The following is a 25,811-nucleotide window of genomic DNA, read 5'->3' as shown; positions in this document are numbered from 1 at the left end:
GGGCATGTCTGTATTCTTTCTTTTTACTGTCATAATACTTATTTTATTAGCAAGACCAAGGTTTATGAGAACAACAAGCTTTCTATAATAATCTGAGTTGGAACTAAATAGTTTGTTGTTCAACACACAGCAAAATATTGAGATCCCATTATTCTAATAATTGAGTATACTTATCATCATTCCTGTATGTGGCAAGAATAGCAAATTCCGAAGAATTTTTCTTGCATCCCTGCTCAACTTTCAGATATTGAATAAAATGTATATTTTGCTTAGAAGAAAAATCCGTTTATAGAATGTTCTAAATTGTTACAGAACCTACTGAGAAACTTTTGAAATTATTGGGGGTATTTCTGGTCACTTTTCAAATGTAATTCCATACTTTCAAATACAAACAAAATAGCATTCCATTTAACTACCAGTTCAAACTTCTCTTCAGAACGACCTTCAAAAGGCACTCAGTTCTGCAGTGTGACTATGTCTTCAACATCCCTAATACTTTTCTTACCTTTTTGGTCTCACCCGTTTTCTTTCACAGCCATTGAGATATTTTATTTTAATACTTTATCATTTTATATGTAAAGTGGCTCTTGGCTTTTATGGGGGAGACAGCTAAGCAGTAAGACTTGATAGTTGGAAGATAGAAAAATGATTTTTAAAAGTTTTTGCACGTTCCTGTGTTGTACAATGCACACTTCAGATGCAGTCACGCATCTGAAGTTATTTTGTCCTCAAAATAAAATAATAGGTCATCTTTCCTGCAAAGCTGTTGTTAAAAGTCTAGGATCCAGCACCTTTCTTGGTCCAGGATTTTGCCAGTTAGAAATATTATGGGTTTGAGTGATTAATCAAACAGGTATTACAAAACTTGTTTGGTTATTCTAAATGAACTTTCTTTTTCCTCAAAAGAGTCAGAACAGTTGATGACAGATAATCTTATCAGGAGCACAGTGGTGTTTGTGCTATAACCTAAAGATCGATTTTAACATTGCTTAAACATTACAGTGTTTACATTTAACATTTATATTTGTGCCAAGTGTTTTCCTTCCCTGGAAGAAACTAACTTGCCTCTGAGGTTTACTCTGCTTGGCAGTTCTTGCCAGAATAGCTTTGTTTTGTTTTTTTTTTAATAGGAAGGGCAAAAATAACAAAGAAAATGGACTGCTACATGAAGAACAAAAACTGTTCAATTCCTGTAGCAGTCAACTACTACATACTTGAATACTGCCTATTATAACTATCTAGGGTATTTTAACATTGCACGTGTAATACAAATAATGTTGTAGGTTTCATGCTGAATTCCATTAATGTGGAAAAAAATTATGCATTCATTTCCTGTTTATTTACCAGGAAAACATATTAAAAATGTGCAGTTCCTTCTATGCTGTATATTCAATTGGGGTGGACTATGATGTTTTATGTATCCAAAATTGAGAGCTGATAAAACAGTATCCTCACTACAGCAAACCATGGTAGTTGCATGTGATGTCTGTGTAGCATTCTTTTTTTTACAATTTTCTATGAAAATCAGATATATGAAGATTCAATGGTGTTTTTTCTTATTGAGCATAAATTAACAAAGTGAAACTTTTTCAAAGTCTGAAAATATTTCTGTAGCACTGTATGATTCCTACATACTGAATAATCAGGTAGGTGGAGCATGTCATGTTCTGCACATTTCATATATCTGGCCTTTTGAAATTTGTGATCATATATCTAGAACATGTGCAGAAATACATTAACTGTCTGGCTGCATTTTGGTGATGCAACTTGGAATAGTATGGGTTGAATCCTGTGCAAAATTCACATTATCAACAGGGGAACCAAAGTTTCTCAGTAAACATTATCATGTTGAAGCTTATACTAAACTGAATGGGGATAAAAAACAGTTATCTTTCAAGTGTATTTCTAGTTAATTATTTTCTTTTGACAGATAATAATTTCATAGGTTATTGTAACCAGTATTATTGTTTCCACAGACCAGCCCAATGACATCTACAAAGTTTGGCCACTACTATGATGTTTCTAAAACAATGTCTCCAGAGCTGTTTCAGTCCATAAAATGGCACAGTTTTTACCTTCCTGAAGAATTGTCTGTACAGCCTAAAATGAAAACACAGTAAGTTGGAATACCACATGCTTCTGTTGTGTGTTCGAATTTTGACTGCATATTTAGTTGTAAATGACATTTTTGCATCTACAGTTGCTATGAAAAATCTTTTAGCCGTGCGTGGCTCTCAAGCATTTCATCAATGGTTCTCATGTCAGTGCTACATGCTGGGACTAGCAGCAAAGCTGCAGTGGCACAGAGGCAGCTCAGTATACTGACTCCTCTGCTTTGGGAGGAAACAAGTTGGCAGGGACAATTAAGGCAGACGTTACTAGGACAGCCTAAGACACAGCCGCATGTTCAGCCCAGCCCTACTGACAGCTGAGTGTGGGGAATGGGGAAAACTTGTTACTATCTGTCTGTGAACTGCTCCCTGAGCACCATGCCCCATCAGCTTTCAGAGATGTGCGTGTCAGGTGGCTATCAGTCTTAGGAAGATATCCATGCAGATTTTAGGGCTAAGAAGACAGGCCATCCTTGACCTACATAGCTTAGAATGCTATATCAGATTAGTTTATTGTGTGACTCTTCTTACATCCTACAGCTTCACCTAAGGAAAATACAAAATACTGTGAATAGAATTACAATCACTAATTATGTCTTACACAACACCCCTAATTCCAGAGAAAATCATAAACTCTTCTCTGAATGAATAACTTATTATGGTTAATGTCTGTCAGTAATGAATTGAGGAAGACCAAGAGAAAATGAATGACAGTAGCGAAGACTCCTATTAGCCTGTAGCACGTACATCCATTGTATCTTTCTTGGAGACATTTCAAGTCAAGTCAAACATCAAATATGGGCTAGCAATCTCTTTGTTTAGCCCAGTCAATATATATAATACCTACTTTTATAGATCCCAGTGTCTAGGGCCAGCTCCTGGAAGTAGTAGCACTGTCTGCTTTATTGTGATTTATTTTCATTACAGAACACTCAAATATAAAAACTGAGATTTATGGAAGAAGTGCAATAGGGAGCACCTTTCTTAGAGCTGTAGAAAAGCAAAAGCCAAGTTTCTTCATAATTTATTTCTGTGTTATGTGATCAAATGTCACTAGTTTTTAAAATAAATTCTTGCCATGTAAAAAACCCACTTTCAAGAGAGTAAATATTTGAATATATGTTTATATATTATGTACAATTCTTTATTTTTTTTTAGTAGCGGGATATTTGTGTCTATCCATAGGGCGTAGACATAAGTATCTGACAGATAGGTTGCAAGTGCTTATATTGTTAATGAGCAATTTAACTCCTTTTCTGTCTTTTCCCTTGCAAACTAGAATGCCTCATGACTCTGAGCTTAATTTCACTAACTAGAAGGGCTGTCAGGTGATTGTACATTTTGCATTAAAATCAAATTAACTCATATGTATAGTACAGGAAATGGACTAACTTATATGCATTTGACATTATAAGCCTTGCTTAACTGGTATTTTCTTTCTCTGCTAAACTGGTAAAAGTTCATCATTCATACTACATGAATTCTATTCTTAGTTTGAGTGTAATGGAAAGATTACATTTAGTTAAATTTGCTCGACTGATTGGTAGAGCACAGAGTGATGAGGTGAGAAATACGATCAAATAAGACTTATTTTGGAAGGCTTGTCTCTCTTTCTTCTCCCTGCAACCACAACATGGGTTTCCTTCAAGAAACCTCTCCTGAGGAAATTTAATAATTGTATTGTTGAGAGGAAAGGAAGATGCCAAAGTAACACAGCCACCATTTTAGCAATTTTCCATCACAATGCAACTTCATAAATGACAGGGAGAAATAACTAACACGTTGGGAATAGCAAACTCTCAGACAGAAATCTGTGGGACTTGTGAAGAGATGTGTGAGTCTCTTTCTTTCTTCATTTCTTTTCTGGCTTTGATTCTTTTTTCCAGACCACAAACACCACTGTTTTTGGATTTCTTGTGTTAGAAAGGTTGCACTAGGTCAAGGTGAGAATAAGAATATTTCAGAATTATACCTTCTGAAATAAAGGTTATTTCTTTGTAGAAAAATGGGAGATTTAAGCTTCCCATAACTGCAGTCATTCAATTTTGACACACATTTAAAAAATAAACTGAACTAGAATTTCAACTTTCAGTGTTGTATAACTGGAGTTTTTTAAAAAATATGGAAGTGGAGAAAAGCTGCTTGTCCTATTACATTGCACAGTTAATGCCAGCAAACTGGACTATCAAATTTACATAAAGAAAGAGCAGGTCAGAAAATACATAAATGTTTTCAAGCTGAGTCATAATGAATTTCATCATTAAAACATATAGAATTCTCAAAGTTCCATAAAGTTAAAAAGGCCAAAGCAGTGCCTCTCTTTAAGGAGAGGTGAAGGTGAAGACATCTGTGGGATATCATCAGTGCTCTGAAAGATACCAGAAAACATATTACCTATTTTTAAGCTTCTAGGGTAGTTTCGCTCAGTATGGTTTTTCCTTTGTTTGCTTATGGATATTCAACTGCAATAGAGTCAAAAGGCTCTAAAATAAAACAGGGGATATTCTCTATTGATAAAGTCAATGATATCGTGTCAAAGGAGGAACATAGGCTGGTGTGACAGATTTGGTTTTGTCATGTTGACTGTTAAATTCTTATCTTCTAAATAAGCTGTCATTGAGTCACAGCTGAACCTGACTGAAGTACCAGTGTTTGGTCTAGTAATAATCTAGTACTAATTTGGTTTGATATGCATCCCAAGCAATGGGTATCTTTATTGCAGTCGTCAGATTTGGAAAAAAGTGGAAGGAATTATTGCATGCAGATTAGATAATAGAATTAGAATTCAAGAAGATTTAGGTCAGTGATCTGGAATAAACTATATGGAATTCAGAGAAGGCATGCTGAGTATCATACTAGTAGGAATAATTAATTGAACAAATAAAATAGTGTAGCAGGTCTCCAGAAGATCTGGGGTTATAAAGTATCTTGAATATAAAATGCATTAGCAGTGTTGTGGGATTAATGCTACCAAAAAGCATAATTTAAAAAGCATGAAGGTGATAAACTAGAATTTAATGGAGAAGACATGCAAAGTACTTACGCTCAGCCATAACAAAGTTGTCCAATTTTTTATAGCACCCCTAAAGAAAACACTGGGCCAGTTAGAGGCTGTAAAACTGGAATGTATGCCCTATGATAGAAGCATCAAAGTTCTTAGACAAGTGTAAGCAGTGTCTTGAACAAGTTAAAAACTGACATACAGAGAGTAGTACTGTTGTCTACTGAGGGCAGGACAAGCAGTAATGGGCTACAGTAAACTGTGACCGTAGAAATACGGGCTGGAAAGAAGGAGATATATTTCTAATGATTACCATGAGAAGAAGTTGCCTTGCAGACACTGGTTGGGAGTATTGTAGAATCTCCATCATTGAAAATTTCGAAGGACAAGTTAGGTAAATATCTGTCAGAGATGGTTTAGATGCAGTTCGTCTTGCCTTGGGGCAAGAAGATAGACTACCTGACCTCTTGAGGTCCTTTTCATCCCTATCTTCTGTGATTCTTTAATGCACATTAGTCACAGTGTATTAAATCCAATACTAAATATGAATGTTACCAATTATTTGGCTGGTCCCAAAACATTTATGCTTTTACAGAAACCCAACAGGTTTTTACGGTAGTTTTAACAGATATTGTGATGAAATTCTGAAGGAAGCAATCCTTTCTCAAGGAACGAAAACAAGCTCACAGTCCTGTCATTATTATTTCATTAAAGAAAGTTTATAAAAGGCGGAGGGAAAGCATAGTTTTGTTGGCATTACTGTTTGGAAAATCAATACAGTGCTTCTGGCTTCTAAAGCTAACTTCAACATATCATAGAATAGTAAAAAATTCTGTTCTCTTGAATAACTAGATGATGATTTGAAAGAAAGGAATGCGATAGTCACAGTTAACCCTTCCTATAGAAGTCAACAATTTGTGTTAGACCTCCTCTTTGATTGCCTGAAGGTCTGAGGTTAAGCTAACCTCTTTTAGTCTGTCTTACAGTGAACTAGGTACATGGACATGACTAAGTAGCACAGCTCCACTTGAGGATATAATTTCTTAAACATAAGGTTCTCAGACTACAGTCTTAGATGCATAGGAAAAAAAACCCACCTGGTTGCATAATGCTCATTGACTATATAGCATTGCAAAACCTCTAATCTATTAGGCTCACAGTACCACAAATAAGTACTGATAGCTCAGTAGAAACTAAAAACAAAAAAATTACTTAAAATTGAGAAAATATCTAAAAAAAAATTGTTTTCAGTTTTTTAATTCATCAAAAGAAGATTGACGTATGATGTGTTAACACTGAAAGCTGACAAATCCCTCAGAAGTAGAGAGGTATTTTTAAGAAAAAGGATAGTTCATTTCTGAAATAACTTATGTTAATAGGCTGTGCATTATGGGATATTTGCAAATGATTTCATGATGTTCCGAAGGGTATACTTTGCAAGATATTTACCTGTAAAGACATTGCTGAATAACATTTTCTCTTAAATTGTGTAGGAGTGCAGACCAAAATCAGTGGTGTGGTGGGTTTTTTTCAATCTAAGAATGTTTTGCTTTTGACACTAATACAGATCTTGAAGAGGAAGTGAAAATGATAGTTTTGCCTCTCTTCCCCTACGCTTCTTTTCTTTGGGAAGAGGTAGGGAATAAAAACAACAATCCTTTGCTCTCTTTTCCTTTTACTGCTGAGGGATATAACAACGAAGAGTGGATTATGAAGTTAAAGCAGAAAATGTATTTTTTTTAAAAAGTACCATATTTTCCTGTTCAGCTTATATATTTCTGACACAAACAGTGAATATAGTGAACATATATTTTGCAGTCCTTTGAAAAAAAGTGTCGCATCCATTAGTGAGCAAGGTCCTTCTTCATAAAGTTTTGTGGCACAAGAACCCTACATTTGTAAAAATCACCATATCTTATTGGTGCTTTTAATTTTCAAGCATCACGTGAAGCATCATGTGAAGCATCGCATTTAAGCTGTCCTTCAGTAGTGTACTGTCTCTGTAAGTGTAGCTAATGTCTGTTGCAAGATATTTATAGCACAGGATCAGAGATGTGGAGGCTTTATTTGGGCTGGAAACTCTTAGCCAATTTTAGAAATCATATATATCTATGTATGTCCCTCTTTTCCTACCCACACAAGAATGTGGCTTCTATATGGATTTGCAAAGAGAGGAGATTCTTTGACCAATTAAACTGAATTAAGTTATTGACTTGACTTTTACTTTGCAATTAAAGATCAGATTTGGAGGTTATACCTATAATATGTTCACCTTAAAGTCTGGCTCAATCTTCCTTTTCTTTCCTGAGTTTTTCAACACGTGTGTGTATCTTCTCTTTGACAGAGGGAGATGAGGAGTACTGTGTTGGCTCTCCTGTCTGTAGTTCTGGTACCTGGTGACTACATTAGATTGCAGGGTCCACTTTGGATAATCACCTAAGACGGGTAGAATTTCATTGCCCCATGATAAACATTAATTGAAAACAGATTGGGAAGTGTGTTCTCCTAAAGGAAGTAGTAAATGGGACTGGGTATTTGGTGCCAAAAGAAGGAATAAACCCTCTCCTCCTTATCTCATTGTTTTTTATGTTAGGGAAGGGCATTTACATCCTGCTCTAATGCTGGGACCAGGTTAATGGGGTTGTGCAGCTGACAGCAACTGCTTTCCAGTTGTTGTTGCTAGGATATTCTCATGTCCTTTTTGTTGCATTGCTAAAGCCACTGCCTAACCAGAAGGCAGAAATATCCTCTGTAATAATTCCATGCATCACAGGTTTACTTTCTACCCCTCTACTTCTATCCTCATTGCTCAGTTGTAATTATCAAAAGAGGAAGCTTGGTAATCAAGGGAACTAAAATACTTAAACTAGGTTTTCAATAATGCTTGTAAGTTTTACCTTAAGAATGTATGTGCTTTTGAAAAATAATATATTCTATATAGAATCTTGATTTAGATAAATTTAGATAAAACAGGCTTAACTGTCTTGCCTAATGGGGTCTCCTTATACATAATAAGGCTATTTGTCATACTCTTGATAACCTAACCTTTGTTAACTGCTTAGAAACTATCAACAGAGAAGTCAGAGGCTCCATTGTAACCGGGATACCTTCTTGCTAGCTCCTGCTTTATCCATTACTAAATTGCTAAACAAAAAAAAAACCCAAAACAAACCAAACAAAAAAAGAAGGAAATGTTTAAACTCATTATCAGAATTAAACCACGTTTAGTAACAAAGCCAAAATAAGGCTAGAAATTACAAAATAAGAAATACCTTATTTCCTTCCTTAAATATTATGCCAAATATTGCCAGAAGGTTAATGCAACTTGTTTTTATAAATAGTGTTTCCATGATATTTTTCATGTTCTTATTTACATAGCATGGTTCAAATTCAAGTAGGTTGACCCTTAGTATTTTAGCAAGAAGTAGAAGAGCACCTGTTTTTGCAATACTGAAAAATCTACATGCATTACATTATTTTTTTAATTATTTCTTTGCTGTAAATAATAATTGCAAAATAATTGCAGATCCCTTTTTATTTGTTTGCTTGTTTTAATTTTGGGACCCTTAAAATTTTGCTAACACTTTAGATATGTTTTTCTTTTATCCACTAACTTTTAAAAGTAAGTTAGTAATAAATCAGGAATTGGGAAGTATTGTGATTGCAGGATATTCTCTGACATCCCTATAGATAGTGTGGTAAGCAAAATAAGCGATAAATCCATAGATTTGAAAATGCTCCTTTGGTGACACAGACCACAATTGTCTACACATAGTGTAATGTGGCTATGGCTACAAAGTAGTTGCAAGCTCCTTCCTGATGATGAGCAGCAGTTACTAACTTTTCCAAAAGGATAAGGGAATATCCAAAAAGATACACAAATGTTTCTGGTTCCTATGAAGTGTTGGAGATTCTGGGCTCTGGCAAAACCAGGAAGAAATCAGAGCACTGTGTAAGCAACAGGGATCATGTGTGTGTTGCAATTATGTGAAGACAAGGAGAGAGAAGATGTTTGGGCTAGGGTGGAGTATGTATTAGCATGGCTGGGATGGGTATCTGAAGAAGTCCTTTGGATGTGCAGGAACTGGACCTTCTGAGCCTTTGATGAGACAGCTTGCTCAATTTTCATTTCAAGTCTGATTAAATCCATTTATAGCCACTGGCTTGCCTTTTTTATTTTATTTTATTTTATGTTATATTTTCTAATTCTATATTTTCACAATTTTGCTGTCATGCAAATAAAGCAGTAATAAAACTTGTAGTGTATGGATACAAAAATGGAACTATTGCATAGCAGAATGTATCTTATGTCTGCTTTGGTATCAGAAAAAAATACTTAGGGGAAAATAAAACAACAAACAAATAAAAAAAACCCAAATTACCTAAATCAACTTGTAAATTGTGAAAAATGTTGTCTCTTTCTTTTCTTGTTGGTTTGATTGTTGTAGCAATTGTATATATGAATGTTTTCAGTAATAGAAAGTCAACTCTACATCACCAGGGCATTGATTAGGTATATGTGGACTAACAGTTGGGTAGCTTTTTGTCAGTTACAGATTAGTACCACACTGTAATGGTTTCAACTTCAAGTTGGTATATTAAGTCATAGTCTTCTAGATGTAAGTGAGCCTGACATAATTAATTTATCTTAATCTCTACAGGTCTAAGCTTTCACTAAATGTCTGAGCACTGAACTAGTTAACATGGAACAGTCACAACTGCTTATGATGTCAACTATATTCAAATATGTTTGGGTTCTTTCTTCATTATGATTTTGGACTGAAAGCAGCATCTGCTTATATTTGGTTTAATACAGCTGTTAGAGACATACAGGAAAGTAGTACAATGTGTTACTAAACTATTTCTTCTTACCAACAGTATTATGAACAGTGCTTACACAAGGCTGCTTGAGTCCATTCAGAGGATCATTTACCAGGAAGGGTTTGATGGCTCTGATCCCCAGGTAACAAACACCCTTGTACTATTATATAAACCTGTAACTAATGTTGTTTTCTGAGTTTTCAAGGGTGGCACAAGGAGATCTTGGACAAAGTAACAAGGAGCAGGCTGTTTCTAAGCATTGCTAAACTAAATAAGCAAAGTAAATAAAGAGTGTGGTTCGTATTTTAATGTGCATTTGGAGTTTTCACCTGTTACAGATATAAAGACTACACAAGACCTGTAAGCCAACATTAGTAAAATGCATATTCCATGCAATTAGCTAATAAATGGATTGCCAAATATAACCCAATTTAGCAAAACACGTTTTCACCTATAGTTTATTTTTTCAAACTGTTGCTTTAGCAATAAAGTGTTCAAGACTCTTGAGACTGAACATTTAATCTTAAAATTGCCAGTTATTTCAATGTTGTTATAACAGGACTGGGAGGAATTTTTTAATTAAATTAATGCTTTGCATCTTTATGCAGCAAGCATTGAAACACAAGTAAAGAAATGAGTGCTATTTCAGCTTTACAAATCAAAACAGCTTGCCAGAATTCTGTACTTTTTAATAAATCATACTGTGTGTATTGGTTACATTTTAAGTGTAACAACATAGACTGAAAGCCTATTTCTAATTTGAGCAGGGCCTTATGTATTATTCTTTGTTGCATTGAGTAATGTGAGTCCTTTGCGTTTGGAGTACATAGGATGATAAATTATATATAGATGCTTTATTGATAGGGAATTACTTTTATTATTTTACAATAGAAATGTTACTACAGTAGTAGTTAATTAGTATAGGTGCAGGAGAACATTAAATAGTATAATACAAGCTGTGTATTATGACTAGTTGAGTATCATAAAAGTCTCCTTTGGTAGGGAAGATGATGTTGGAGCAGATATTTTCATGTGTAATAGTATGTTTTAGAGGCATTACCTGCACAGAACACTTGTGTGTAAATTTAGGTTATTTGTGCTCAGCGTTTAGTCTCTGCTGAGATTTATGGGTGAGTTTGCCTTCCCTTTGGTGGCAGTGCCAGTCTGGAGAAGTAAATTGGTCCCTGACAGGCACCTCTCCCCACTTGCTGCAGTAGCCATGGCAACAGGCATGTCATCCTACCATATACACCGTGTGCAGAGATGCTCCTCCTGTACGGTGACAGGTCCTGTGGAAGCCTGAGAGCTTGCCGGCTGCAAAGAGCAGCGCTGAGTGAAACAAACACCCTGACAACCTTCAGCCAGAAAACAACCTCCTACTGAAGAGATTAGGCTGGTGTTTCTTAATTTTCTTACAAGTTAAGTCTGACAGGAAAAATAGCACCTTTGTATATTCCTGATTTTTTTTTTTTGCTTTAACATGTAAAAGAAAATGAAGCTTGGTCAGAGTCAGTATCTTTTATTTCTTGCTTGCAAGCAAGGAAAAGTTAAACGTCATGTACTTGTTCGTTGTTTCAAAATGTCTTACTAGAGTCAGTAAAGCAAAAGCAGAATTTGAACTGAGATGAATTTAAGAGTGCATTTGTTACATGATGTATATAAGTTTCTGAAGTGAATCTTTAAAAGTTTAAAAGAGCCCTTTTTCAAGCCAGTTTACTCATCTAGAAAACTATTAGCACTTGCATAGTTTCTGTTTCAAGGGAGATAATACATATGATTTTCTGAAGCAGTATCTTTGAGATTCCTCTTTAACCCATGCATCATCTTTTTATGTACACTCGAAGTTCATACGTTTAGAAGCAGTATATAATACACACCTGTTAAAAATATGTCCAGAGATGAATGTAGCTATGAGCCAGAACATGCCTTGGATCCTTTTATAATCCAAGTCTATGAGAAATTCACCTCTCTGCCAGTCTGTATCCCTTTCTGTTTACTGAGACAGACTTCAGAAGTACAGTGTAGGTGCAATGAATATTGTAGAGTAAGGAGCAGCTGGTATTCTTCTGGGCTTCTGGTATCCTTTACTTTATAAAATAATACATGTGTTGCAGTTTCGTGAGGCTGTGCTGCTGAGACAGTTTTTGTAAGTTGCAGTTACAGTCTTCTGCCAGCCTAAACTATAAACAACGAGCAATTCAAGGCCAAAGTTGTGGCCCAAGAGATAGTTGAGCACCTCTGGGAATCACATATAGGAGAAAACAACCCGGAAACAGCTGCATTTTGCCACCGGAGAAGGGAGCGAGAAGATGTAACGAGCTGTGCAGACACCAGGGCTGGAGAAGGGCCAGGGAGGAGGCACCCCAGGTGCCAGAGAGGAAGATGCCCCTGCAGCCCATGGAGAAACCCATGGAAAAGGCCGAGACCTCACCTGCAGCCCGTGGAGGGGCTCCACACTGGATGGAGCAGGTGGAGACATAGAGAAGACGTGGTGACCCTACGTTGGAACAAGCTGCTGCAAGCACTTGCAGCCATGAGGAGAATCAGAGACACAGAGATAAGAGAGAAATATTTGCGTCGGAACAGGTTTGTTGAGGGGAGGCTTGGAATCCTGTGGAGGACTGGGGCTGAGAGACACTGTGATGAAGAGATAAAGCCCTGTGGGAAAGGATTCACGTTGCAGAAGTTCGTGGAGGACTGTCTCCTGTGGGTGAGACCCTATGATGCAGCAGAGGGAGGGTGTGGAATGAATGCCCCTGCCCCCCACCCCGAGCCGAGAAGAAAACCAACTTACAAGGGACTGACCAAAGCCCCCATCTCCCAGTCCCTGCCCCCCTGTACTGCGAGCAGGGGGAAAGAAGGGAGCAAGATCATGGCTAAAGGGAAGTCTGATTAGAATGGAGGGGTTGGGGGAAGGTGCTACCGAGAACCCCATCTTCCTCAGTCCCTGCCCCCCCCTGTACTGTGAACAGGGGGGAAGAAGGGAGCAAAATTGTGACTAAAGTCTGCTAAGAAGGGAGTGGAGGGGGGAAAGTGTTTTAAGATCTGCTTGCGTTTGTTTTAAGATCTGGTCACGCTCCCAACTCTGGTTTTTCCCTGTTCTTTGTAGTGTAGTGTAATAAATTAGGTAGTTTCTCTCTTCTTCACTTTGTGTTGAGTCTGTTTTGCCCATGTCATTGCTGACAGAATGATCTCTCCCTGTCCTTATTTTGTCTCCTGAGCCTCTTAATATATATTTTCTCCCCTGTCCAACTAAGAAGGGGAGTAATGGACTGACTTTGGTGGACGTCTGGCCTCCAGCCAGGGCTAAACCACCACAACATGCTTCACAGAAGTTTGTGTATGTATGCTCTTCACCTCCAATAATCCTCTATCTTCAGGGAGGTCCTATTGCCACTGGTTTTCATGAAGTTTGGAGAAATGTACAAGAGCCCAAATGTAGCAGGGAGTTACTGAACTTTTAAGAGATTTGCTTACTGACTTGACATAGATCCATTAATCACTGTCTGTGAATGACAGAAGCTGATGTCATTAATGCTTCCTTTTTTGGATTATGAAGAATAATTCTTCCAAAATATCTAGATTCTGGGGGTCTAGAAATGTGCTACTTCTTTGATCTGGATTCACAGGAAAAATTTAACCCGACTAGTAAAACTTTCACATATTTTTGACTAGTTTCACATTAATATGCAAATAATACTTAGACTTACTACTCTTTTTAGAATCACAGAATATATCCTGAGTTGGAAAAGATCCATAAGGATCATGGAGTCCAACACCTGGCTCCACACAGGGCCAGCCAAGTCAGAGCATGGCGCTGAGAGACACTTCTTGAACTCAGTCAAGCTTGGTGCTGTGACCACTTCCCTCGAAGTGTCCCTGTTCCAGTGCCCAACCACCCTGTCATTAAAGAACCTCTTCCTAATATTCAACCTAAACCTCCCTTGTCTCAGCTTCATGCTGTTCCCTTGGGTCTGTCACTGGTTGCCAAAGAGAGATCAGTGCCTGCCCCTTTGCACATCCTCGTCAGGAAGCCACAGACCACGATGAGGTCTCCCCTCAGCTTCCTCTTCTCCAGGCTGTACAAACCAAGGGACTTCAGTCTCCCTTTATAAGACTTCCCCTCCAGACCCTTCACCATCCTTGTTGCCCTCCTCTGGAAACACTCCAGTATTTTTGCGTCCCTCTTGTACTGTGGCACAGTACTCAAGGTGAGGCTGCGTCAACGCACTGTAGAGCAGGACAATCACCTCTCTGGACCGGCTGGCAATGCCGTCCTTGATGCACCCCAGGATACAGTTGTCATCTGATGCTTAGACTTACTACTCCTTTTTATTGGCTCCTTTTTATCTAATACCAGTATTAGAGAAAATGGAGAAAAGTGAGCAGAATGTCACCCATTTCAGCAGACAGAGGTGTGAGGCAATTAGTGAAAACCACTGTTAGAAGTTTAGTAGACCTCTGATAAAATGGTCAGCCATCTGTAGGACTTAGTATGATTGGTTAACATTAATTTTATGGCATCATTTGCCATTGGAAATCACAGCTTCATATTTTTGATTGTCGCACATGACTTTGTGGGCCTTAGGACAATAATTCTTGTTTGAAGTGTTAGACTACAGAAAAGTTTGTTTGAAGTTAACCAAAGCAATAACCTGTTCAATCACACTGACTTGAACATGAGTTTGCTATGAGTTATTTGGAAATTCAGGGTCTAAATTACCTGTAACCTAGAAATATGAGCATCACTTTTGCACCCTTTTTTTAATCCTCCCAGTAACTCTTTGCTGCAGCTCATTAAGTGTGAATCCTTTATAAAATGAACATGATTTTAAATCCTAGAAATAGCACTTGTTTCAGAATTGTTTTGGCTTTTTTCATATTTGGCATCAGAACTTTCATACGCAAGCTTATTTCCTTAAACACTTTTTGATATGCTTTGGAGCTTGAGTTGGGTGAATTGCAGGGCAATAAACTGGGGGGGGGGGGGGGGGGGGGCGGGCAGGAAGAGAGGGATTGGTTCTTTGTTTGCTTTGAGTTTTTTAACTCCTTGTAATTGGAATTCTTGCTGCCAGAGCAGATGTTGTTACAAAAATTACATGAAAAAGTTTTAAAAAAGTTTTCCAAACTAATGAGACTATAAAAGATCTCATGGTATATCTAATAAAATGTTATTCTACTCTGTCCTGCAGGCTTGTTATAGAAAATTAGACTTATGATTTTCTTAATTCAGCTATGGAATAAGCTATTCGTCAGGGCCTTGTGGACCTGACAGAATTATACTGGTAGAAATTCTGTTCCTGTCAAAGCAAATACATCTGATATTATCTGGTGTTTGAATAGCTTCATCTTTTACAACTCTGATGATTTAATATTGTGAAACAAGCATCTGTCATCCTTTATCCAATAGGAGAAGTGATATTCTGATACGGTTCTTAGCAATTTTCTTCATAATAAAAAGTATTTTTCTCATTACAGAAGTTTCTGTGAGTTTTATGTATGGTTGCTCTGTGGTTTTGAAGTACCAGAATACTTTCACTGCATGATTGGCATCTGTTGTATCCGGGGGAAATAGTTTAATTAAATGCCTGATTTTGTACTGTTGCTTAAACACACATAAAGAAACGTATGGGTCTTCTCTGATTAGAAGTCTCTGAAGAATTTTAGACTAGCTTCTATTTTTCCTGTTCTTTTTAAAACTCCTACCATCCAAGTCTGACAAATAGCAAACAGAGAAGTCAGATTGTGTGTTATTGCCCAGATCTTAATAAGGCAGGGTAAAAAGTTAGCTTTACATCAGCAAAGCCCAAAAACCTGCAAGGACCAAGAATAAAGAATCTACCAGAGCTAAAACATGTATCGCTTCACAAAGACTGTCAGTGAATTCACAGATCAGCTTACTGTGTAAGCCAGGAGAATTGAATAAATACAGAGCCTTGTGGTACTGTGTTTCACAACTCAGGCTCTGTCCACCTAATATGGAGAGCGAAGTCTTTATAAGAGTAGCCTCTTGTCTTGTCAAAACCTTTCTGCTGGGTTTCCAGAGCAGCTGTGCAATGGTTTGTGCCTGATAGTTACTGTTCATTCCAGCTGGTGGAAATGAATGTCTACAGTTTATTAAAGCACTTGGCTGTAATGAAAACTACCTGGAAGCTTTTCTTTATCTAAAATGCTATTTTAGATGCAGATTTAATTTTTTAAGACAAAAAAAAAAAGCGCTGGCCTTTAAGTCTAAACCCTGAACTCTAGAAATGTATCTTTGATCACCTTGTGCGGGAAGTCTTTCAACAAGGACCCTTATTGTCTCTCTCAGCTATTGATAGCAAATACAGCCAAAATCCTTCTCAAAGATCACCAGAAAAGGTCACATCAAATAAGCTGAAATGAGATTTTTCATTATGAGATATGACATTTTACTTTGCATTAAAATTTACAAATCTGGCTTCATAAGCTGCCCCTTCAGAAAATGGGCTTTATCTTAGCCACAGCCTCTGTTGGATGCTCTTCTGCCAGTGTACTGCAGGGCAGCAGTCTTTAGGTAAGCAACAAACAAGGCTCTTTAGGATTTTATGTGTCAAAACAGCTTAGATTCTCATACCCAGGAGCTAACTAAAGCAGATCCAGAAACACTCATTTCAAGGACTTTCAGAAAGATGTAGTCCTTTAACAACAATCCGTTGATGTCTACAACAGACTCTCCATAGCTGTGGATAAACTTTCCTTCATGAGTTGGAAGAAGTTTAAAATAGCAGAATGGCCATGCGATGGTGACATAGGCCACCAACCTTGTTCATTTAGAAGTAGCAGAACAAGTGAAACTGAAGCAAATAGTCAAAATAGTCAAGTTATGAAGGTAACACAGGGAGGTTGAAAATAGAAGGAAAAGTAGTGTTTGATTGCTCTAGGCCCTTCCATCAGGGCAGTTTAGAATGGGAAAAAAAAAGATTCTTTTGCATATTTTTTAAGACACTGATGGAGGACAGGAAGGACATGAAAAGTCATAGACTTACTGCATTTTGTGGCAGAGTATACTTACATTTAGCTGCTTAAAAATGCAAATCAGTAGTTTTCAGTATTTCTGTGCTGTCTCTTACACTTGTACATACTCACCTGACATAGCATAGTCACTGAAAAAAATGCCATTTTCTTTGTAATTTTTATAACATCATCTGAGACTGAGCTATGATTATGTAAACTATGTAGTTGCTATGGATATGAAATCTATAAATTGTATTTCTTTAAATAAATTAAATTACAATTATCTCCTAGTGTTTAAAAGTAACAAGTGACTGGGTTGGTTTTTTTCCCCCAATAGAAAAAACAGAAGAATATTTTGCGGATAGGAATTCAGAGTCTGGGCTCCATGTTGTGGGGTGATGACATTTGTAGCAGCGATACTCCTGAAGATATTCATAGTCTTACAAAATTTCTGTATGTTCTGCGTGGCCTCCTCAGAAAATCTCTGTCAGCCTGCATCATCACAGTGCCCGCTCACCTTATCCAGGTAGGAACGCTGTCTTCATTGTAGTTCATAACTAACACATCGGTTCACAAAAAGTTTATGGTAAGAAAATAAGTGCAGTTTTGAACATTTTGAAAACTTTTTGTTTGAAGGGCAAAGTTAAAGCATAGCTTCACTTGAGTGTGTCTTTACTTTTGTGAGATAGTCATGCTGTCTAAAAAGATTTACGCATAAAACCGTCCTAGATACAGTTAAGCCTTATGTGGGTCTTAGTCTTTGAAACACTATCAACATTTCAGAAACTGCAAAAAAGCAAGGAGAATCCTGCTAGTAATCTTTTTTTTTTTACAACATTCCTATGAATTTTTCCACTGTCTTCAGAACATTGTTTAGAGTTTCAATACAGGTTTACACTTTAATTCTAACGTCCCCTTGTATTGGAAGTAGGAGCAAGCCAGTTATGGTGTCAGTCATTTTACCAACTGCACCTTTCATGAGAGTATATGGAGACTTAAATTCTTTTTTAGCTTTTAAACTTTTTAGGAAAAATCTGAATAGTATTTTCAGAAGCAGAATTATTATTCACAATGAACAGAGAACCTACAATTTTGGATATTAATTCGATTGTAGTAAAAAAGTACTGGATAAAATCTCGTGTTAAGCAAAATGTTTTCATAGTAGATGGGTTTGCCATTAGATTAAATCCTATTTTATGCAAGTACACAACTCTCATTTATGTGTTGCATTTTGTCAAGGTGTTTGAATACCTGCAAATGTTATTTATCTAGATACCTGATGTACTTACTGCTTCAAAAATAAACAAAATTAGTTTTTTAATTTTACCATTGTGAAAAAAGTGTATCAATATTCCTCCCGCAGTGCCAACCTGCATCTCCTTACTGAGCTGTTTTTAAATATTAGATGGCAGTTTGCCTTCAAAAAGATTGACAGTAGAATTTAATGCCATGAATAGAATTTGTGAATGTAAAACTAGCATCCTTCTTTTTACACACTGGAACTACTTGTCCATAATTGAGCTATACGATCAGTTTTGTTATACTCTTTTTTTTATACATTATGTCAATAAAAGGTATGATCATATTTTAGAGAAGTCCAGAAGCATCTCTGAGAAACAAACTGAAGAACAAAGGTTTTTTGTTTGTTGCAAACTAGTTTTGGACATTGATTTTGATTTTGTGTTTATAAATTCTGTATAAATCAATACCCATGGCGCTAGGATTGAAATTATGTATCAATTTTTAAATAGCTGATTTTTTAGTTTTAACAGAATTGTTTTACAGTAAGTGCTGGAATATTCGGGGGGCGGGGGAGGTGTGGGGAATGGTAAGGAAAAAAAAATATTATTGTTTCCAGAATCTTTGCTTAGCAGCCTTAAAAATAAAATGAGAGCATTAAGTTGTTGGGTTGTTTTTTTTTTTAATTGTTAAAACTTCATGTATCCTTCTTTAAGCACTAAACTATGGAGAAAACTGTCATTAGGAGGAGCAAAGCTGCTGAGGGTTCCTTATACCCCACATTACTCAGTTCCCAGAGCCCTGCTGTGTAGTTGTTCCACTCTCCAAGAAGCCTGTTAAAGAGCCCCTGGGAGCATGTGTACAGCCCTCCATGTTAATAGTTAATTGGTGAGGATGGCAAGATGAGAGGACAGCCGAACATGTGGTCTCTCAGGCTCAAGCCGTAGACAGACCTTTAGTTATAATAACAGCAGCTGCTCACATTCTCACAACCCAGCTACTCACCATTCTGTTGCTGAGGTTTCTTGCTGGATTAAAAAAGTAAAGAAAATACCTTTTCTTTCCAAGAGAATAAGAGAGGGATTTTTTTTTCTCAAGTACGTTTCTGTATATGTATTTAATTTGATCAGAGTAAGTTCTAGCATATGCTTTCTCTGTTGAATCTTAAAGTCAGTATACTGAAGGCATAGAAAATGCACTCAGTTTTTCTGAACATGTAGTAAATCCTGCATTTATTCCCTGAACTTCTCTTTCTGTATTTTCTGTTCTCTTTTACCTCCAAAATGTATTAATGAGGTGGTCAACAAGTAATTTCTGCACATGAATAATTTCCATGAAGATAAATGGAAGTTCAAAAATCACATTTTAATCACGGTTTTGGCTGCATAACAAATGCAGAAAAATAGTTTCTTTTTCATCTGCTTTGTCTTGAAAAACCAGATTTTTAGTAGTGACTCATGCCATATCTTGTGTCTGTCAGCCCCCAGTGAAGAAGAAATAAAACTCACAATTAGTAGTACTGATTTTCAACAGGGACATTGTCTTTCCAAGGCAGACTAGTTATATTTTTATATGTAGTGTATGAACAGTGCACATTTATATATGGAATATATATATGTATGTGTAGTTTCAGATTGGTTTCATTTATTTATTTTGCCAAGTACTTCACATGTTGTACTGTGACAAGGAGTTCCACAACTTAAGTCTATCTGGTTTCGTTCTTTTTCAGAAAGTTTAATTTTGCCTTTATTTTTCATTAATCATACCTTTGTTCTTGGCTGATGAGACAGTAAGATGAGACTCACTATTTTATCTTTTCTGTGTTCTAATTGTTTTAATTTTTTCTCCTGATGCCTCCTTAATCTGTTTTTAAAAATTCACTTTTCTTTTAATCATATTTTACTTTGTTACAGTAACATAGTACAATAATGTTATTATTGTTTGTTCACTTTTCCTACGTTCTAATGTGTGCTTTGTCTCTTTGATAACTACTGAACATTAAACAGTGATTTTGTTCTTGATGCTTTTACCTCTGTGGTACACATCTACCAATGTGGCTCTTTCATTATTCCAGCTATTCATTGTCTTTGGATTTAATAACTTTGAATTGCATTTATCCAAAGATGATGCTCATTCACCCAGTTTGATGGGACACTGAATGTCTTCACAGTCTTCTGTGAGGCTGTATTTTGGAAAAATACACAAAATTATAAAAAAATCTGGTTGTGTAAAGAGTTTTTTTTCAGAGCAACTTAAAGAAATTATAGTCCACTAAAGAACACAGACTCTTTGTGTTTTATTTTTGAAACTTGTAGTGCAAATAATGCATAAGAAAAAAGAAAATTCTCTTTTCTCAACCACAAAAATAGGAATACATTATTCTGGAAGAGGATTTCAAGAAAATGACACTAAAAACTTATCCAATTATGAATTTTATTCTGATGATGTGTGACAGGTTTTACTTGATTGATATTTTCTACCAATTGAACATACTCTTATCTTACACTGTCAGGTAATAAATATTGAGATACTTATGAGTGTGATTAAAATAGTTGATAGAAGGTTATTTTTCAAGTCTTTCAACTGCTTTTGGAAAATGCATTGTGCCTAGGAAATCAGATGGTACATTTGAAAAGGGAAAATTGCTTCCATGTTTTAAATCTAGCATTGATGAAGGAGGACAGACTGAAGAGGAATTCCATTTGTTGTTACCCTTTCTAAACTTAAGGAATATTATAAAAACAAGTGAGGACTTTTTCTTGGTACAGTGATAATCTACGCAGTTTAGTACCTAAATAACAAAACCCAAAGTTTTTGTGCTACAGAGCATGTGACATAAAGGGCTTTAACGTCACGATTTTATACATGGCTGTTTTTTATATATGCCTATATAGGGAAAAAGCTCCAAATTAGAATTTGAAATATTTTCCTATTATATTTTCTTAATTTTCTTTAATTACTAGAAATCATTGGTAAATCCAAATACATCTTTCACCCAAAATCCTAAATAATGTTTGTAATTGTGTTCCTGTTCTTCCCAATTTTGTATCACTTTAGTAATGGCTTTTTAAGTAGATTGTTATTTTCACTGGGAGAAAGTGTAACACTTTTACTAAAGCCATCCTTTATTTTGAACTTGAAGCTGTGTTAATGGTAAGGACTAACAACCATATTAGTCAGCATGTGCCAAGGGAAATTAATTGACTAATGAAAAGTCAGTATGAATAAGTCTTAGAGAACCTGTCCTCAGAGTCTGAAGTTCTGTTTAGCAAGATATTTTCATTATTTTATCCCGTATGTTAAAAAATTAATTTCCTACAATATTAATGTTTTGATGCTTTGAATTCACTGAAGTGCACAAGTTACTGTATGTTTCAGTGTAGAAGAATTCAGAAACAAACCTTTTCACATCCATAGCCTTTTGTGTTCACACTGAGTAATTTAGCAGCTAAACTCGAAGTCAGGCAATGGAGTGCTTTAGAATCCATTGCTAATATAGGATTATAAGATGTGAACTCCTATAGCCTGTGAATTTCTCACAGTTTGAAATCTTTATTCCTATGACAAGAGCTAAGAGTGATTGCCTGCTTCAGAGCACCAGCTTCTGAGAGTTCACAAGTGTAAAATGCTGAATAACCTTCAGATGTATTTGATGATGTTGCCACTGTGCACAAATTTGTATTGAGATCGAATGTCCTGTAGTTTCTATATCATAGTTAAGCAAGCTTTCAAAATGCTCTGCAAAGGAGAAACAGTGAAGGTGAAATGGTCTTTACCTTTTCCATATTGGGGGGAGGGAGGTGCTTGCTTTTTGATGTTGCGTGTTGCTTTTTGTTTATTGGGAGAAGTACAGTTTAACAACCATATAGAGTAATATTGAGAGTCATGAGTTTATGAGAGAGGTTCTTGGATTATCCACATAGTTTTCAGATATGAATATTCTGGTTTGGATATGCTAGACCTGCCTAAAAGCATCTTGAAAATTATGATCAAGTAGGGAGCACAGAGAAGTATACAATTCAAAATCCAAATTGTGTTACACTAAGTAATTGTTTTCAGTTTCTATTAATGTTGCTAGTATTTGTTAATCAAGTTGCCATAGAAATACAAATATTTTGTTGCTTCATAAAATAAGTTTATGGCTGCATTCTAGGTCTACCACTTCTGATTTCATAACAACCACCAGTTTCAAAAACAAATGCAATATATATCTGAAACATGTTTTTGTACCCGCATGTTAATTGTCTTTTAACTGATTTAGCTATATTAGGATGAGCTCTCACATTGTATGTTAAAATTGTATGCCTAAAAGACTGTTCTCATTTTAATAAATCTTACTTTTTTAGAGGTTCGCTATATACATGTCCTTATCACCAACTCATCAGCACAGTATTTTTATCAAAAAAAACACTTTTCCAAAACAAATCTATTACATTTTAAAAGTTAATGAGCACATGCAACGTTGTAATTTTATGTTATGTTTTATGAATATAATCTGAAAATACACCTATGAAAACTTCAAAAATTAGATAAGATTTAGTACTAAATCTTTCAACTGCAATATTAGACCTAAACAGTTAAATATCCCATCACAGTATGGAGATAGTCATCTGTTCAAGCATATGGAATCTTTTGGCTACTGGACTAAGTAGTTAATATAATGCCCAGTGTCCAGACATGGACACAACTGTTATGGAAGCAGAAGGGAAGAGGCTCATGTATTGAGCCCATTTGGACACTGATAAGTAAAGATTAGAAGAATGACTTTAAATAATGCAGGACAGAGTAGTTCCCTGCTTTAAGCAAGTAATTCTGTTAGAAAATGGAAGGTAGTATTGTTTTTCTGAGGCAAAACTACTTTTTCTGCATAAGAACTTGTACTTTCTGTAGTGCACTTTCTGTACAAGTTCTTGAAAAAAATGCCCTGTTAATCTAGCATTATCAGCTGTCTGTTGTACTTCAGAGCAAATAATAATTTTGTGTAAAACTATTTTATATTTGAATTATTGCCTATGCATTTCCCATCTTAAATGATTTTCAAACAACTGAATATTGAATTTCTGTGCCTGCTTAGAAACATTTTTCTATGAACTTTTGGTATTGTTAAAAATCCTTGAAATTTCAGAATCTAATTTTACATCTTTTTGTTTAGACCTGCTTTATTAATTGCAATATAATCATAATAAAAAGGAATACTGCATCTTTAATGATGTTTTTGTGCCTGTGTAGTTAAGCTTTAATGCTAGAGAAAAAAAAAAAAAAGATTAAATTAGCCTTGTAACCTCTTTCTCTTCCAGACTGATGATGGAAAATAAAAGCTCTTAGCCACAGAATGTAACACTTAGAATTAATATTTAATTAGACCAGCAAATTGTACACTGTGGCTGAAAGCTTCCAAAGAGTTGTTAGTGCCACAATTGACCTACAAGTTTAATAATAACTCACTTCTAGGAGCAAGTGCCAGTTCAGCATAGTGGAGCCACTGTAAGAAAGTCCTGTGAGATTAAAATCAGCAAACCAAATGGCAGGCGAGGATTCCTGGGATGGAGCCTTCTGGAAAGCTGGGAGCTGGAGTAGCTTTTCAGCCAGGATTCAGATGAGAACAGTGGGCAAAAAAAGCTGATCCCTCCTGTTCTGGGAGCTTCTGGTTGTAGGCCAAAATCCTAGAACAGATTTTTTCTAAATGTTCTTACTGCAGCTATTAATTTATATCACAAATCAAGTAATGAATGACTTATCTTCATCTTTTAATTAAGTTTTAATTCCAACATTATTGCTGAATTCTCTGGTCATGATTTTTACTCATGGAAGATTAGGACTTTTTTGGTGTGGTGTGTAATTTAGTATGTTTGTGTTGCAGAATGTTTTGTTTTATCCTATCTCACTGCTACATAAAAAGATCCTTGTAGTATGATACAGTAAGTAATTTATAATACCATAATTAAATATGTAAATTAAATACAAAATGTGGCTCCATTGTAAAAATAGAATATTTTGAAAGTTGAATAGCATAGTCTTGCCTTTCATTTTATGAACAATTAAAATATAAAGCCAGCAACTCTACCATTAGATATCTATCTGAGCTTTAATTCTGTGGCAAATTATTCTAGTGAAATAGGGCACCATAAGTTCAAAAATGTGCAAACACACAGTAACAGACTGAGGAAGGAACATTCTGCATTATTTATTGGCTAGATCCTAAATAATTAAAGAAATGCCTACTCATTAGTTAAAAATTAAAACAGGTGAGAACCTTGCCAGCAGAGGGAGCAGTCATGTCTTTCCTTAGGTTCCCATCGTTTCCAACCTACCCATCATTTCCACTCTACCTCTTCTTATTGCCCAGCCAGTTTCCCATCTGGACCTAGCTTTGCCAGCCTGCTCCTGATGACAGCCTATAATTTTATACTGAATAAGGGATTAGGTTTTTTTCATTATTTTATATTTCAGAATCTTGCCACTTGATTACCAACATCAGTTAGATGTTCCTTTTGATATCTGGGTATTATTAATTGAAATAATAGTGGACAATCTTTTTGGTTACCTGTAAATAAAATCTGATTCACTGCTTAAAGAATTAAAGTTGCAGCAATAGCTGGCCTTTCCAAATTGGTGAGCAAACTGCAAGGACTTTTTTTTCAGGCAAAATAGCAACAAAGGCAACTCCGAAATTTTTTTCTTAGAATGAATAACTCCCAATGTAGTCATAGGATTTTTTAATTAAGCCAGTCAGTCTCGAATTCATTAATTTCAGCAATGTTGTTGCAGCTTTTTTTAATCTGACTCTCAATCTACTTTTGCATCTGTATTTTAAACTATGACCAACATGTAGTGTTGAATAGTTTATGTGTTTTATTTTGTGAAGAAATCTGTTCAAATGGTAATTTCATTTTTGCAATGACTAGAGACAAATAATAACATAACAGCTTTTTTAACAATGAGACAAACTCATTAATAAGGACCAGATAGTGTTCATCTCAGACCAGATCTTGTACTAATTTCTTCCCAGCTTCTCCCCCTGCACTGGAGAAAGGCTCAATCAGGCTTATTTTGCCTACCCACTGCAGCAGGAATCATGCAGGAGCACCCCAAAACCATTCATAGTCATATGTGGCCCATGCTTTCACCTGCTGAATGCTATAAGGAAATTGTCAGAAGAGAAAAGCACTGGACAGAGATTCAGCTCAAAAGTGACACCCTTTAATACCCTGTACATCTGTCACATCTTTCAGCCAGATAATAATGGGATTTTCAGCACCCAGCTTTCTGGGCTTTGACTCCCACATAATTTTCACAAGACCACCAAATTTTTTACTGGTACCCCAAAGCCATAGATGCCACCTTCTGAAGCAAGCCTCGAGTAAAGAGAGGCATATGGGCTTCAGTGAAAGGCTGAGTTCAGCTCCCAGTTCACTGTTGACTGGCATGGGACTTTGGACAACTCACCTGACATCTTTGTGCATGTAAACGAGGAATGCAGAACTTGCCTATCTTTTGTAAAGCAGTTGGAGGTCAACTGATGCGGTTTGATTTAAACTACATAGTTTTTGTTCTGACTTCCATTTTTGTAGGCCTCAACAGCAACTCTTACTGACTTGCTTGTTTTATCTATACTGAGTCATCACTCATTTCTCTGTTGGCCTTTAGGTCTTCTCTCCAAT

At 36.1% G+C, this 25,811-nt stretch overlaps 1 protein-coding gene across 1 annotated transcript in view; it reads left to right on the top strand.

The window, feature by feature from the left end:
• ELP4 (elongator acetyltransferase complex subunit 4) overlaps positions 1-25,811 on the top strand; it is a gene marked incomplete at its 5' end in the record, with an annotated part of 151,929 nt that overhangs the window by 37,321 nt on the left and 88,797 nt on the right. Inside the window, 3 exons of the mRNA XM_084263590.1 lie at positions 1,977-2,116; positions 9,991-10,075; positions 17,249-17,437. Of these exons, the coding sequence (XP_084119716.1) occupies positions 1,977-2,116; positions 9,991-10,075; positions 17,249-17,437 (414 nt within the window). The remainder of the gene's footprint in view (positions 1-1,976; positions 2,117-9,990; positions 10,076-17,248; positions 17,438-25,811) is intronic.

The sequence above is a fragment of the Gallinula chloropus genome (genome assembly GCF_964237585.1).
Source record: "Gallinula chloropus genome assembly, chromosome: 4".
NCBI classification, from domain to species: Eukaryota; Metazoa; Chordata; class Aves; order Gruiformes; family Rallidae; genus Gallinula; species Gallinula chloropus.
The sequence above is the reverse complement of the archived record's forward strand: the minus strand, read 5'-3'. Positions and strand labels throughout refer to the sequence as shown.